This window comes from Pelodiscus sinensis, chromosome 7 (assembly GCF_049634645.1).
Source record: "Pelodiscus sinensis isolate JC-2024 chromosome 7, ASM4963464v1, whole genome shotgun sequence".
In the NCBI taxonomy this organism is placed as follows: domain Eukaryota; kingdom Metazoa; phylum Chordata; order Testudines; family Trionychidae; genus Pelodiscus; species Pelodiscus sinensis.
In genome coordinates, this window is record NC_134717.1 from 59,168,927 (window position 1) to 59,183,077 (window position 14,151).

Genomic DNA, 14,151 nt, shown 5'->3' on the forward strand with positions numbered 1-14,151 from the left:
GGAATTCCCCTAAAAGTCAATTAAAATGTTGGGGTTTGTGACAGAGTGAAACGGAACCAAACTGTGGAGAGACCAGAATCTCATAAAAACGACCCTCACTATGTACAGAGGTGGGATGCACATCTTTAATTAGTTGCCTTTGTGGGAATAGCAGGTTTAGCACAGGAGTGTTAATACTGTTAAATGCTGCAATCTGCACATTTGTGTTGACATTTCTGAACTTTACAAGCCTGCCTGCAGGCAGCTACTGAGGAAACCTTTAAAATTGATCTGGTTTAGTGCAAAACAGCTTGCTAAGCCTGCCCCCCGACACAGCTTACAGTTAAAGGCTTTATCTTAGGTTTCTTACAGCTTTTAAGAGCTAATCAAGCACATTGATCCAGGGCTCTCTGTCAATGTATTACAATACAATATTATCCATCTCTTTCAAAGCCAGTTTGTTTCAATTCACTTTATTCCATATTAACGGGGTAGGAGGGAAGTCGAAATGAGGCTTTTTTTTCCTCCCATTAGCGTGCTTAGGAAAACTGAGATAAATGATTCAAATGTAGAATGCAAAAGGCTTCAATTTAGCTAAGGCAGCCTTACACCAATTCTGTACATGCACACTTTGTGTGTGACTTGGAGAAACTTCCCAAATTCCATGGATAAAAACTGTGGATGAACAAAGATGAGCGTAAACAAGCCTAAACACTTCCATGATTCCTCAGAGCAAAGCACAAGAATCGTGTGAAGTGGTGGGGCAGGTGGGGTTTTTTAAAATTCCTAACTAAGGTTGAGACCAGCCTATTAAACTCATTGCACTCACCATTTATACCAAATTTAAATGCCCTCTGCTCTGCTTCCCAGGGCTAGAAGAGAACTGCACTCATCTGCTTTACGACCTAATAAACCCATTTTTAATTTAAAAGTATTTGCCACTAGGGCTTGTGTTGGTTTAAGTTTACTTGTTTGTTTGCTTTGGTAAAATGTTGATTATGCCAGCATATGGGGTATTGAAGAGGCGGAGGTTGGGGAGCGATTGGTTTTGTTTCCCTAATGGGGAGCTAAGGTTCTAAAACGGAAATACTTAATGAAGAGTGGGTTGTTTTTTTTTAAATTTTATTTATCCAAGAGCTCCCAAATTCTCAGCTAGTGCAAACAGCCATAGCTCCATATCTTGTAGCTATGTCAATTTATAACAGCTGAGGATCTAGCTCTGAATCTCTGAGTACTATTAAATCTTTGGCCACTTGTGTTTTTTATAGACTATTATGAAAAGTGCTACATAAGAGAGACAATAGTTGGACATTAGGAAAAAGTTCCTAACTGTCAGAGTAGTTAAACACTGGAATAAATTGCCCAGGGAGGTTGTAGAATCTCCATCTCTGGAGATATTTAAGAGTAGGTTAGATAAATGTCTATCAGGGATGGTCTAGACAGTATTTGGTCCTGCCATGAGGGCAGGGGACTGGACTCGATGACCTCTCGAGGTCCCTTCCAGTCCTAGTATTCTATGATTCTATATTATTTATTATTATCCTTATAACACCTTGGGCATTTTCCCTGAACTCGTTTTTAAAAATTGGCTTTGGTTTCAACTTTATTGTTTCTTTGAATGGACACAGGAAGTGAACACAAGGTGTAATTTAAAGTCTACCTTTAAGCTGTCCCATACAGGTACACTCTTCAAACCCATGAGAAGCCCCCTGAATCTCAAGAAGTATTGGCCAACCACCTCCTGTAGATCGCAGGGTTGGGGCCTAAATAATGTGTTTCCCTTAGAATCTCCAACCTCACCCTTTTGGTAACTAAAACCAAGTAAAATCTTTGTAGCCCATGGGCAACAGTCCCATGTGTTTTCCAGGGAACTGGAAAAGCTTCACTTGTGGTTTATTTTTAAATTACGGGTTACGTCCATGAATTTGTCCTTTAGGTGTAGATGTACACAACTCTGAGAGATGATCACAAGGATCATATGCACATATTCTAGTGTGGAATCTGGTCACACAATTAAAAACAAAACAAAACAAAACAAACAATTTTTGTAAACTGATCAGATCCTGAACTTGCAGGTCATCAGTGAGGTCAATGGGAGGTCTCCAAGAGCTGGTCCCAAAAGATAGGGTGGATGTTATTCTACATTCACTTAGTATACACATTTTTACTAAGAGCATCACAGTAGTAGCTGAATGCATGGCTTAAGTTAAGGTGAAAAAATTTCTAAAGTATAAAGCACAAATAGCTCATGCCTCTCCAAGGACAGAGACAAGAATGAGCTTGAGAATGAACTAAATGACAAGAAAAATGCAGCCAAAAGCCGAAAAACCTACCCACCCCTGGACAGTAACATACTTCTCTCCAATGATTTCTCAACATGACAAAGCTTGGTTTCAGACAAGTTTTTGGTGGTAGTAAATTCCAGGTACAAGATCCAGGAACTAAGAACACCCTGGTTCCTCAACTCATACTATGAAGATATTATCTTAAAATTTTCAAATGAACACTGAGAGAAAGGAGTTTTCCCTGCAGTGCCCCATTTAGGGCTTTCCCTGGATCTTTTGCCTGGAAGTTCATTGGCAGATTCCGAAAAGTGTACAGGCCTGGCAGAATACACTGTTTACAAGCCACTTTCATCAGAAAATGAACAGGTACAGGTGAAAGGAAGAGAGTGCCGCGGTAGCATAGTAACGAAGATACAGCTAAGCACAGTGTGCTCTGCATTGGAGAGAAAAAAGATGACCAGAAGAAAGAATGAAATATTTGCAGCCATTGCTGTTATCTGGTCATCCAAAAGAGTTTGGAGATGGAGGAGCATCTTAAGCAATAGGCAGATATACATATTAATGCAGTTGAAAGAGTAATGGCAGACAGGTCCTGCTTTGGGTAGGGGGTTGGATTTGACCTCCTGAGGTCTCTTCCAACCCTAGGATTCCATGTTGCAGGTTCCTCAAACTGCTTCCCCCTTGTCCTTCAGCTTCCTTTCCATTTTTCCCCAGTTGAACTTAGGGCAAGTGCCTGACATCTCCCTTTACCAAACACCAGAAACAGTTTCACTAGGGACAGAGGAAGAGGAAGTGCACAGTAGCCTGAACCCCTTCACAATCTCACTCGGTGGTTTCAGTATTTCATTGAACAGAAAGGTGGGTATGAGAGGAAGAGAAACAGGCAGAGAAAAACAGAGCTTGGTGGGACCAGACGAAAAGCCGTCATTCGTGACCGTCGTGCAGCAGCTAATCAACACCAGTGAATAAAACCACTCTAAAGACACTCCTCTGCCTGTTAGGTCCTGTAAATATCTCAACAGCACCTTATAGCTGAGTGTATTAAAGGGTACTGAAAGAGCTAGCAGAATTAGCAAGAATGTCCAACCTCTCTCCACTGCCAAGAGGCGATTAACTACTGAGGCTAAGAGTCTGTGTGTGACGTATTGGTCTTTGATTGATGCACAAAGGGCTAGAAAATGTCAGATGCCAATGAAGTTGGTCAACTATCAACCACCAAGGGACCTTTCCTACAAAATGAAGATCTGAGCAATATTCCTCTATCAATAGAAAAGTAATCTTTGGTACCCACCTATGGGCTTCTTAGTGATGTAACACCTGTGTATTTTTACATCTTTACTGCATAATTTCAGTTTTGGTTCTTCTATCTGCATTTGTTCAAATGTTGTAACATCTATACACAAGTGAAGTACAGAGCATTTCCCATGCAATTTGAAGAGACAGTGTAAGAAACACCATGGAAAACGAGCTAGAAGCCTAAAAGAAAAACAACTGTAAGAGTATGTTAAATAACAATTCAGCATCTCTTTCTCATTCACATAAAGAAGTTACAAAGCTTCCATTGTCAAGGACTCAGGGAATAATCCTAATAATCCTAGCTACGGATGAGGAGGGCTGCAAAAGGAATGGAGGAAACTCTGAGGAAATTGGGAATTAAAAAACAAAAACAAAATCCCATGATTGCAATCTGTCCTGGTGTCATTCCAGAGAATTAAAAGCTGATACTTTCCCAGAAGTCAGAGGCTGCATGTGTGTGTTAGGAGGATGGCGGATCACTACCATCTGCTACCCAGGAGAGTTGATTACACCTGAACAGAAGCTCAAGAATTATAATATAGCTGTGTAACTGAAACGGATTAACCTTTTCAACTAGCAGATTTTTAAATGTAAGATATCATAGTCCTTGTGTGGATATTTCCTTTTAATTAATAGAAAGATACAGGAGTGGGACCACATTTAAATCCAGAAAATAGGAGAACAGATTGCAGTGGCTTTTCTAGCTCCCAGGATCCAGCTCCTTTCCAATATACACATTGTGACTGGTCACAGTTGAAAGGCAGTGTTGAACAATAGCCAGTGTACTGGACTGTAAGACAAGAGAGAGGGCTGCTAATCCTGCTGTTAGTTTGCTGTACAACACTGGACAAATCTCTTCTCTATTCTGAGCCTTTGTTTCCTCTTCTACCCTTTGTATTTTCTATTTAATTGTGATTTCCTCAAGACAGAGACCGTTTCTTGCTGTGAATCTGTACAGTACCTAGCACAAATACCACTACTACAAAGGTTAACTTTATAGTACCCCATTGGCACTATTCTAACAGCCCCTGTTAACTATTGTTAGATAACCTGTGTTCATGCCACATTTACACAATACACCCGTCTTTTTGTAAACACGCTTTAAACTATGTCATTGATATGGACCCACAAAAACAATTTCCAAATTAATCAGATGGCAGCTAATGTGTATGTAATTTGTTTATATTCTGTCAACCCCAGTTTGTGGATTAATTGTATGCAAATTCACTTTTTTAATTGTTTTGCAGAATCTGACAATTTAATATGAAGAGCCAGCATGTTTTGCTTTTAAAGTTGCCCTATGAGGATTGCTTCTAGTGACCTCTTGGAAATTTAGCTTGGAACTAAAAAGCCAGAGGAACTGTCAGACACAGGATAATGCTTCTCTCTCATTTGGAGCCTGTAACACAAATCTCAGAGTTCACTGCTTAGTTAACCCTTAGCTTTCGGGAAAACTAAAAAAAAATGTGCAAAGCAAAAACACTGTAAAATCTATACTCCTGCATTATTCTGAGGTTACTTTTAACCACAGCCTTTTGCAACACACTTCTGCAAAGGAATAATTGATAGTTCTTCCAGGTGAGAATCCTTTCTCTCATTAATGTTGAGGACATTGCATCTTTTGCATGAGCTCTGATAAATTACAGGCTTGGCTGGTTCTGCACATGACTTGGTTCATGGAACAAATCTGGTAACTAACCCATGGTCAGTGGAAAGTGTTTTTTCCTCCTGTCAGAGGCACATGACTAGCTTCCTGTGACTCACCCAGCACAGACCTTTTTGCCTACCCAAGTTTGCATGAATAGGTTGGCTTTTCTTTACATCCAGCTGCCTGTGTGGTAACATACCAGCCTGCACTCGCTTACATGCTGCAGGTATTAGTTGCTAGACCAGAGGGGCTAATCATGGGATTGTATGCCGGAGGACCTACACACTCTGAGTAAAGACACTTGTGTTCTATTCTACTTGAATTCCACCACTGATCTGCAGCATGAACTGGAGAAAGTAACGTAAGAAAATGTCAAGCCAATGGTCTACGCAGTCCTGTCTTCCAACGGTGGTCAGTGCCAGATGTTTCACAGCGAGTGAACAGCAATTGAATCATCCATCCCATCATCAAGTCCTGTCTTCTGGAAGTCAGAGGTTTAGGGGGATTAGGGGGGTTGCGTTCCTGACACGAGTAGCTATTAGCTATTGATGGACCTGTCCTCCATGAGCTTAGCCAATTCTTTTAAAATTCATTCATATTTTTGGCCTCCACGACATTTCCTAGCAATGAGCGCCATGGGTTGACTAGGCTTTGTGTGAAGAACAACTTCATTTTGTTTGTTTTCACCTTGCTGACTATTCATTTCCTCGAGTAATCCCCATTCTTCACGTTCTCCTCACCAGCCATAATTGTATTGACCGCTATAGCATATCGCCCCCTCAGTCAGTCCCAGTGTTTTCAATCTCTTTTTTCATGAAAGCTGTTGCATTTTCCTAGTCATTACCCCTACTCATTTTCACTGCTCCTCTTGATACTTTTTCCAATTTTAAATAAATAATTTTGGAAATGGGGTGAGTGGAAATGTGCATAGTATTTAAAGCATGGGCTTACCCTGGATCCATAAAGCAGCATTATTATATTTTCTTATATCTCTCCCTTATTTAACAGCGCTTAACATTCTATTAGCTTTTTTGAATGCTTTTTATGTAGATGTAGTTAGAATTAGGTTTTCCAATATGTATTCCTTTGCATTTATCAACATTGAATTTCATTTTCCATTTTGTTGACCGATCCCTTAATTTTGCAGGATTCTTTTGCAACTCTTCACAGTGTGTTTTGGATTTATAACTACATTGAATAATTTTGTATCATCTACAAACTTTGTAACATGGACTGTTTGCCCCCTTTTTCCCAATCACCTATGAATATGTTGAACATCACAGATCCCAAGCAAGGTCCATGGAGGACTCTAATATTTACCCCTTTCCATCACGCAAAGTGACCATTACTCCTATCTTTTGCATCCTTGTCTCCAACCCCATGACTTCTTACTCAGCTTAAGAACCTTTGGTATGTGAGCTTGTCAACAGCTTTCAGAATGTCCAAGTACACTATATAAACAGAAATATCCTTATCCACAAGTTTGCTGCTCTAGACTGGTGAGACATGATTTCCATTTACAAAAGCCGTTTTGACTCTTCCCCCCAAAATCATGTTCATTTATGTGGCTGAGAATTTTATTGTGGACTGTAATTTCAACTAATTTGCTTCATGATTAAGTTAGGTTAACTGGCCAATGATTGCTGGGATTGTCTCTGGAGCCATTTAAAAAAAATAGGCATTATAAATAAATTAGCTTACATGCGTCATGGAGGCTAATTCAACAGGTTACATACTACTTGCAATTTCATATTTGAGTTACTTCAGAACTCTTGGGTGAATACTATCTAATCCTGGTGACTTATTACCATTTATGTTATGAATTTGTTCCAAAACTCAAAACTGTCTCTACTAATATCACAATCTGGGACAGATCCTCAGGTTTGCCATCCACACAGAACAGCTGAGATGTGGGGACCTGCCTCACATCCTCCACAGTGAAGATAGCTTCTCTGAAACAGTTTTGTTTTCCTTGAATGGTCCTTCAGCACCTCAGTCATCCAGTGACCCACTGACTGTTTGCCAGGCTTCCTGCTTCTGAGGTATTTTTTGCTGTTAGTTTATAAATCTTTTGTTTGGAGCTCTACAAACTACTTTTTGGACTGCCTTATTATACTTTGACACTTGACTTGCCAGATTTTATGCTCCTTTTGATATTCCTCAATTGGAGTTCACTTCCAGTTTTTCAAGGATGTCTTCTTCCTTTCTTATTTAATCTCTAAGTGCTTTTGTTTCCCTTCCCATTCTGCTTCTGCCTTGTCTGTTTAAGCTTTCTCCAGTACAACAGGGCCATGATGGGACATTTAGACACTAGTATAATATAAATAATGAATATTGGACAGCAGCCCTGATTGTCACAACACAATTTTACATAGCTAGGCAGCCTGGTAGGATAGGAGGAACAAATATGCTGCACAACCTTAAAATTTCTGCATCATTTGTATTCAGTCAATGTGAGCATAGTTAGAACAGGCGACATAACCACAGTTAAAAGACAAAGCATGAAAGGACATTAATAAAGCATTGTTAAAGTCGTTGTAGATGATTTTCTAAGGACAACTGATTATTTAGAAAAAAAAGTTTTCACAATAATCTGGACGAGTTAGCCATTGAGAGTTCCCATCATGCTTTTAAAATAAATTAATCTGAATTGGAGACATAAAATCCAGTGACAAGACGACATTTTGCTGACTGTAAACTGGAACGCTTTCAATGAAGATTAATCTAACAGAACTTTTGTGTACCGGATTTGTTTAATCGAGCAAGTACATTTGCAAATGATTGTTTTGTGGTACAAAATTGCATGCTTTATTTAAAACATTGAATATAAAGATGCTTTTAATATATATAAACTGTCAGTTTTTGCTACATGAAACTAAAGTGAGTTGCCATTTTCCCAAGCATGTATTCCTCCACAATATACAACAGTGTGGGATTTCATCCTTTCTGAGCAGTTATTTATCAAACAAAATAAAAGATAATCTGTAACTCTGACCTTGACTTCACAGAACTGGGCACTTGCATAACTAGACTGATTAAATTACAATGGGGGCAATCCTTAGCATCATTGTGCTGCTGCATTGGCCATTTAGACCTATTTCATGTGACCCAATGTAATTCATGAAGAGGGTTGGGGTTAGGATTGAGGGCCAGGAGACCTGAGTCAAATCTCTGGCTCTAAAAGGACCTGATGAATCATCTTGGGCAACCCATAATCTCTCCATTTCCTAACCACACTTTTGTCTTGTCAGTCAAGTTGCAAGTTCTTTGTGACGGGGACTGACATACACTATGTGTAGTGCCAATGGGGCCCAATCTTGGTTGTAGACTCTAGGAGCAAATGATAATTATAACACTAAATCAATGTACCCAGTAATCAATCATCATGCTGGGGTAGCATGTTTATGTTAAGAGTTTGCATTGGTATACCTAAATGAATGCAGTTACATTGCTGCAAGCATAATAATAATAATCCTAATTATGATTACATAGTCAAGCTACATCAGGAGAAAGTGATCACGCTATATCCTACCTCACAGTCCCCATCCTCAATGGAAACCTGCACAACATTCTGAAAAGACAAGCCTTTCAAAAGGGAGCTTAAATTGGTAACATTGTCTTAATAGAGACACTGGATGTATGGTTTATTACAACAATCTGTAATCCACTAACCCCCCATTTTGCCCTACAAGGGTGTTAATGGGCCACTTCACCTGGAATGGTCCTTAGAATACATGCTAACTACTTCTGCTAAAAACCCTGTTTGACCTAGTATGTAGCTATCATACTCTTACGCCAGGTGTACACTGGGGGGAAAAGTCGACTTAAGATACCCAATTCCAGCTAAGAGACTAGCATAGCTGGAGTTGATGGACCTTAAGCATCCTTACTGCAGGAGGTTGATGGGAGAAACTCTCCCATTGACTTCCCTCACTCCTGGTGACCCTGTGGAGTACCAGGGTCGACAAGGTGCCATCAGCAGTCAATTTACTGGGTCTCTTTTAGACCCGCTAAATCGAACCCTGGAAGACCAGTCTCCAAAGCATTGATCTTGGGTAGGAGTAGGCAAGGCCTTACTACCTCTCCCAGACCTGAAGAAAAGGGTTGGGGAGTTCAAAAGCTTGTCTCTTTTGCCAACAGAAATTAGTCCAATGAAAGATATTACCTCACCCGCCTCATCTCTATAAATCAATTTAGCCATAACAATTAACATTGCTTGTGTGTAAATTAGGGTTCAGAAGAAAAAAGAATGGGGGGTGGGGGGGCAAAAGGGGGGAGAATAACTCTTCCAATTGGATGCATAGCTTGAAATTCATGAGCTTCCTAGAAACGATCCTCTCAATTTTGGTAAGATCAGATGCTGTCACACTTTATTTTTGCTGGGTATTACCTTCCTGGGCAAGGAGTCCCACTAATCTCAAGGCTACTCTTGAAGCAAAGTATTACTTAATCATAAAATTACACTTACTTCATGAGTAACCCTAATCTAGCCCAGTCCCCTCCACTAAGTTATTTCTAGATCATCTCTGACATGTATTTGTCTATCCTGTTCTTAACAACTTACCATGACAGATTCCACAAGCCTGCTAAGTAACTTGTTCCCGTGGTTAACCATCCTGACAGTTAGGAAATTTTTCATAATGTCCAACCTAAATCTCCCTTGATCATGTTACTTCTTGTCCTGTCCTCAATGGTTAATGAGAACACTTTCTCTGCCCCTTCTTTATAACAATGTTTTTTATTTATTCAAAGACTTATATCCTCCCACAATCTTCTCTTTTCCAGGCTCCAGGGTTTTTTTTTTTTTCTATATTTCCTCATAGATGAAGTTTGCTAGACCTTTAATCAATTGTGTTGCTCTTCTTTGGACTTTCTCCAATTTTTCCACATCTTTTCCCAAGTTTGGCACCCAGAACTGGACACCATATTTAGTCGAGCCCATATCAGAGCTGAGAGGAGCAGAATGCTCACTTCTTGTGCCTTGCTTACAATACCCCTACAAATAATGTTAATTAATGCGGCTAAAGTTGGCAGAGTCTACTCCTAAGTTCACTGCTGTATATGATTACCTGATGCTAGTTGCATATCTATACAGGCAATTGTTACAGGATATATAAAACAGAATGAAAATCTTTTACACTCACCTTTCACAGGAATAAGTCCCTTATTCAGAAAGGGACTTAAGCAAGTGTGTAAATTGAAGCAGAAGTCAGCCTTTTTTAAGTTGACAAAACTAATCACACACTTTTACCTGTTTGAGGACCCTCCCGAAACAGGGCATAAATGTTAAATGCCTTAACAAAGTGGAAGGCAATGCAAAACGAAACCCATTCATCTTCAATAATTAGACAACCACAAACTTAACACCCAAACATGAAAGCAATCCATGTAGGTGTTAAGTGTCTGAATAAATATGAAAGCTGGGCTGCTATTTTTTAAAATTCTCTTCCACAGTGTAAATAAAATTATCTTCTCACCCTCACATTCATGCGGGTATTCATCTGCGATTGCAGAATAAAAGGCAAAGCACACTGCCTAGTTCAATAGGTCCTGCCTGTTTACTGGCGTGAAAGGTTTCTGAGTCGGGGTCAGCACTAATGAGGAAGAAGGAAGGCTTATACAGCCAACATGCTCGTCAGTGAGACACACAAATAAACCAGCAGTCTGTCTATTGGCTACTTGAAGCCCATTTGGTGTGGAAGGAAAGCAAAAAAGACTGAGGGGAGAAGGGCAGAGCCCTGCGTCAGCTGCATTACAGAGCTCACCATTTAAAAGGCGAAAAGTGACTAATAGCCTGGCTCTTGGTTAGAATGCCACTGCCACCTTCGTTAGGCCATTAAAATTGTTTTTTTAAATAAGTAATAATGTCTAACTAATGAATGTTGAATTATTAGCATAAATATGCCACCTTATTTATGTATTTACTTATTTCACCAGCAACATGATTTCCTCTGTTTAATGATGATAATTCATCATATTAACTAGAGCTGCTGGTTTGTTTTCATGTTGGTGCTTTTTCTGGTTTTCTTCCCCTTGAGACATCTGTGAGAGGGTAGTCCCCAGTTAAATAAACAAATAAAAGCCTGGGTAACAATCTCCACAAATCCAAAGCTAGTAAATTGCCTTGATTTACCACCAACAGCCTTCATTCCTTCATCTCATTTGCTTAGTTTATTGCCATTTTTCCTCTAACGGTTTTCCTCTATTTTTCCGTTTAAGTCTTGCTCATCAGACTAAACCCCAGAAGAACTGCAAGGGGTTGGGATGAAAACGGAAAACAGTTAGGCTCGCAGGGGAATCGAATGGGAAAAGATCTCCATTTTCATTTCTACTTTGCTTAATGAAGAAGCTGCAATCATTCTTTCAGGCAAACGGGGCCAGCCTGAAACACAAGCAACCCTCACGGAAGCAATCCTCGGGGCAGAGCCCTGACTCAGTCATTCACCGCTTACCCTGATCTTCCTCCCCAAACTGCCTGCCAGGGAAGCAAAAGGGGGAAGAATTTAGAACCCTGAAAAGCTTCCATAGCAAAGCTTGGAGCCAAGCAAAACTGCCCTTCTTTGCAGCCTCATTGCATAGCTGAAACTTGGATCATGTTCAGTGAAGGATTTGTGTAGAGTTTTTTGCCCTGTCTTAATGTGAATTAACTGACTGCCAATTACCTAACAGTGCCGTGAATATTATAGTCAGACCATAGACACTTGTTCCAAAGTGGACGTTTTTCCTACCACTCACCACCATTTACTAGTCAGACTAGTAATGGTAATTATGAAGCTACCTACTAATCGACTGTGTTACATAAATGGTACTCCCAACTAACCTTTTAGTTTGAGTCAAGCTCACCCACCATTTAGCAAGCCTGGTCTAAGTTTTGAGGAACCATGAGCCCAAGTTGTGTTTTGGAATGCAACTCAGAAGAAACGGCAGTGATTTTAACCTGAAAAGAAGCTGTACATGACAGTCAGACTACGTGTCTGGTTTGTGCTTCAGCTTTGTTAGCAACAACAACAGAAAGTTAAATCTTTGTGATCTCACATTAAACAAAAGGCTCAAATAAGGCCCTGCAAACCAAAATGACTCAGCTTGTAACAGATCAAGAGCAAATATTCTGCCTATCCTGGATCTTTCCCAGGCCAATGATGCAAAGAAAAACATTTTGGTTCGGTATCAGCTCTCCCATTCCTTCCTTTAGACTGAGATTTGTCCACTTCCCTTGTTCTCTGCATCTCCTACAAGCAATATCCACACACACACACACACACACACACACACACGTTTAGAAACACAGTAATTTTTTTATGAGAGTTGTATATAACCAAAAGAAGCCAGGTCAGACGGTGCTTTACTGTATTTGTAAATGGTTTGACCTCATCCATATTGACCAGCTATGCCATATTATGGCCAATTTGTGCCACACTCATGCTACGATTTGTTCTCCCTTCCTTTGGCAGTCAGTTCCTACCCTTGTGTATCTCTTCCTCACATGTTGCAGCCTTAACCCTGGGGAACACACTCTCAGAGGAGCAGAATACACTGGCTATCCCATTAGCTGGATGTTTCCTCTAACTGTCAAAGAATAGATGACAGGGATGCTTAGCAACTCTTAATTTGGCTTTCACCCTCTGCCTTTCTCTACATTACTGGGTTGGGCTGTCTGCAGTCTCACAATGAGAGCACTGCACTAACTCATAGGTGAAGGGGTCTCTTCCCAATGGGAAACACCACCTATCTTTGCACCCTTATCATCCTCTTGCCCCTGTTGACTCCACTTGAGGCTCCAAGAGTGTAAGGCTACACATATAAATGGGTGGGTTTTCCTGAACATTTTAAAGGGATAAAAGTGACACAGATAGTAAAAGTGGAGTTTTCCTATATTTTACCATTGGAATGGCTTCTGGCTGGGATTTTAAAAGGATTAGATGTTAAAACCAGCCATGTTCATCTGCAAGATCCTTCCCAAGTCCCTTCCTAATGCACCTTTTCAGCAGCTTGCAACTCAGAGAAACAAAAATATTTAAAAAGTCATGTACTGTGCACTGACAGTACCTTCCATCGGATACATTGGTGACTGGAAATGTAGCACACTCAGTGCATGCCATTGTTCTTGTGCTTTGCACCTCTGTGACCTGTCTGTGTCTTTTGATGGTCAGTTTATATCGCTGTCTCAATCAATGGGTGGAATAGAAATGTAATTTATGAATAAGACACTCAGTCTCACACCAATATCTGCACACACAAAGGAGAAGGTGGGAAAAGAAGTTGCTTACCCTTAGGAAGGAAAGATCACGGTTGTGTTCAATGCTGGTGATTTCTAGGTTACCCATGATGACCTCACAGTTCTCATAGTACTTGCGCAATGTTCGGTACTGCTGCTCTAGATCAGACAGAGAGCTCAGCTTGTTCTCTGTACCAGCACACACTGCAAAGAAGAAAAAAAATAGGTATATTATAGACTAGGAGATTTACCCGGCATTACTCAGGTCCTAACGCAAATAAGATTTGTTTTTCCTCATTGAAATCATTGTTCTGGGGTGGGGATGAGGGGTTGAAGTTGCAGGCTTCCCTAGGAGAGAGGACAACCCCAGTTGGGTCCAGGTGAGAAGCACCTCTCCATGGCTGCCGCAGCTGCAGTGGGCACAGTAGGAGGAGAGATACAGGTCCCCATTCTGGGGGATGGACAGACACACAGAAAATCTCTTTGAAATATATAGTACATAAATGTCTCTTTCTCCACCCCTACTGGCTCAATGCAGTTCTAGCTCTCCTGGTCCTCATCTCTGGCCCCTTGCTGCCCCCATGTGGTCATTCTGCAGTATAACCACCCCTCCTGACAGACCTCTCTTTTCATTTTATGAGAGACAATTGAGTTCCAGGCACATCCCATTGTCCTGGCACCACTAATCCCTGACCTTGTTTTAAGTTATGACAAGAGGACACTGTATA

General features: G+C 40.5%; 1 protein-coding gene across 10 annotated transcripts in view; it reads right to left on the reverse strand.

Annotated features, from left to right (window-relative positions):
- Positions 1 to 14,151, reverse strand: part of ERBB4 (erb-b2 receptor tyrosine kinase 4) — a 935,749-nt gene that overhangs the window by 552,805 nt on the left and 368,793 nt on the right. For all 10 annotated transcript variants that reach the window (XM_075933940.1, XM_075933937.1, XM_075933934.1 and 7 more), the window contains exon 2: positions 13,476 to 13,627. In XM_075933940.1, coding sequence (XP_075790055.1) covers positions 13,476 to 13,627 — 152 coding nt within the window. The remainder of the gene's footprint in view (positions 1 to 13,475; positions 13,628 to 14,151) is intronic.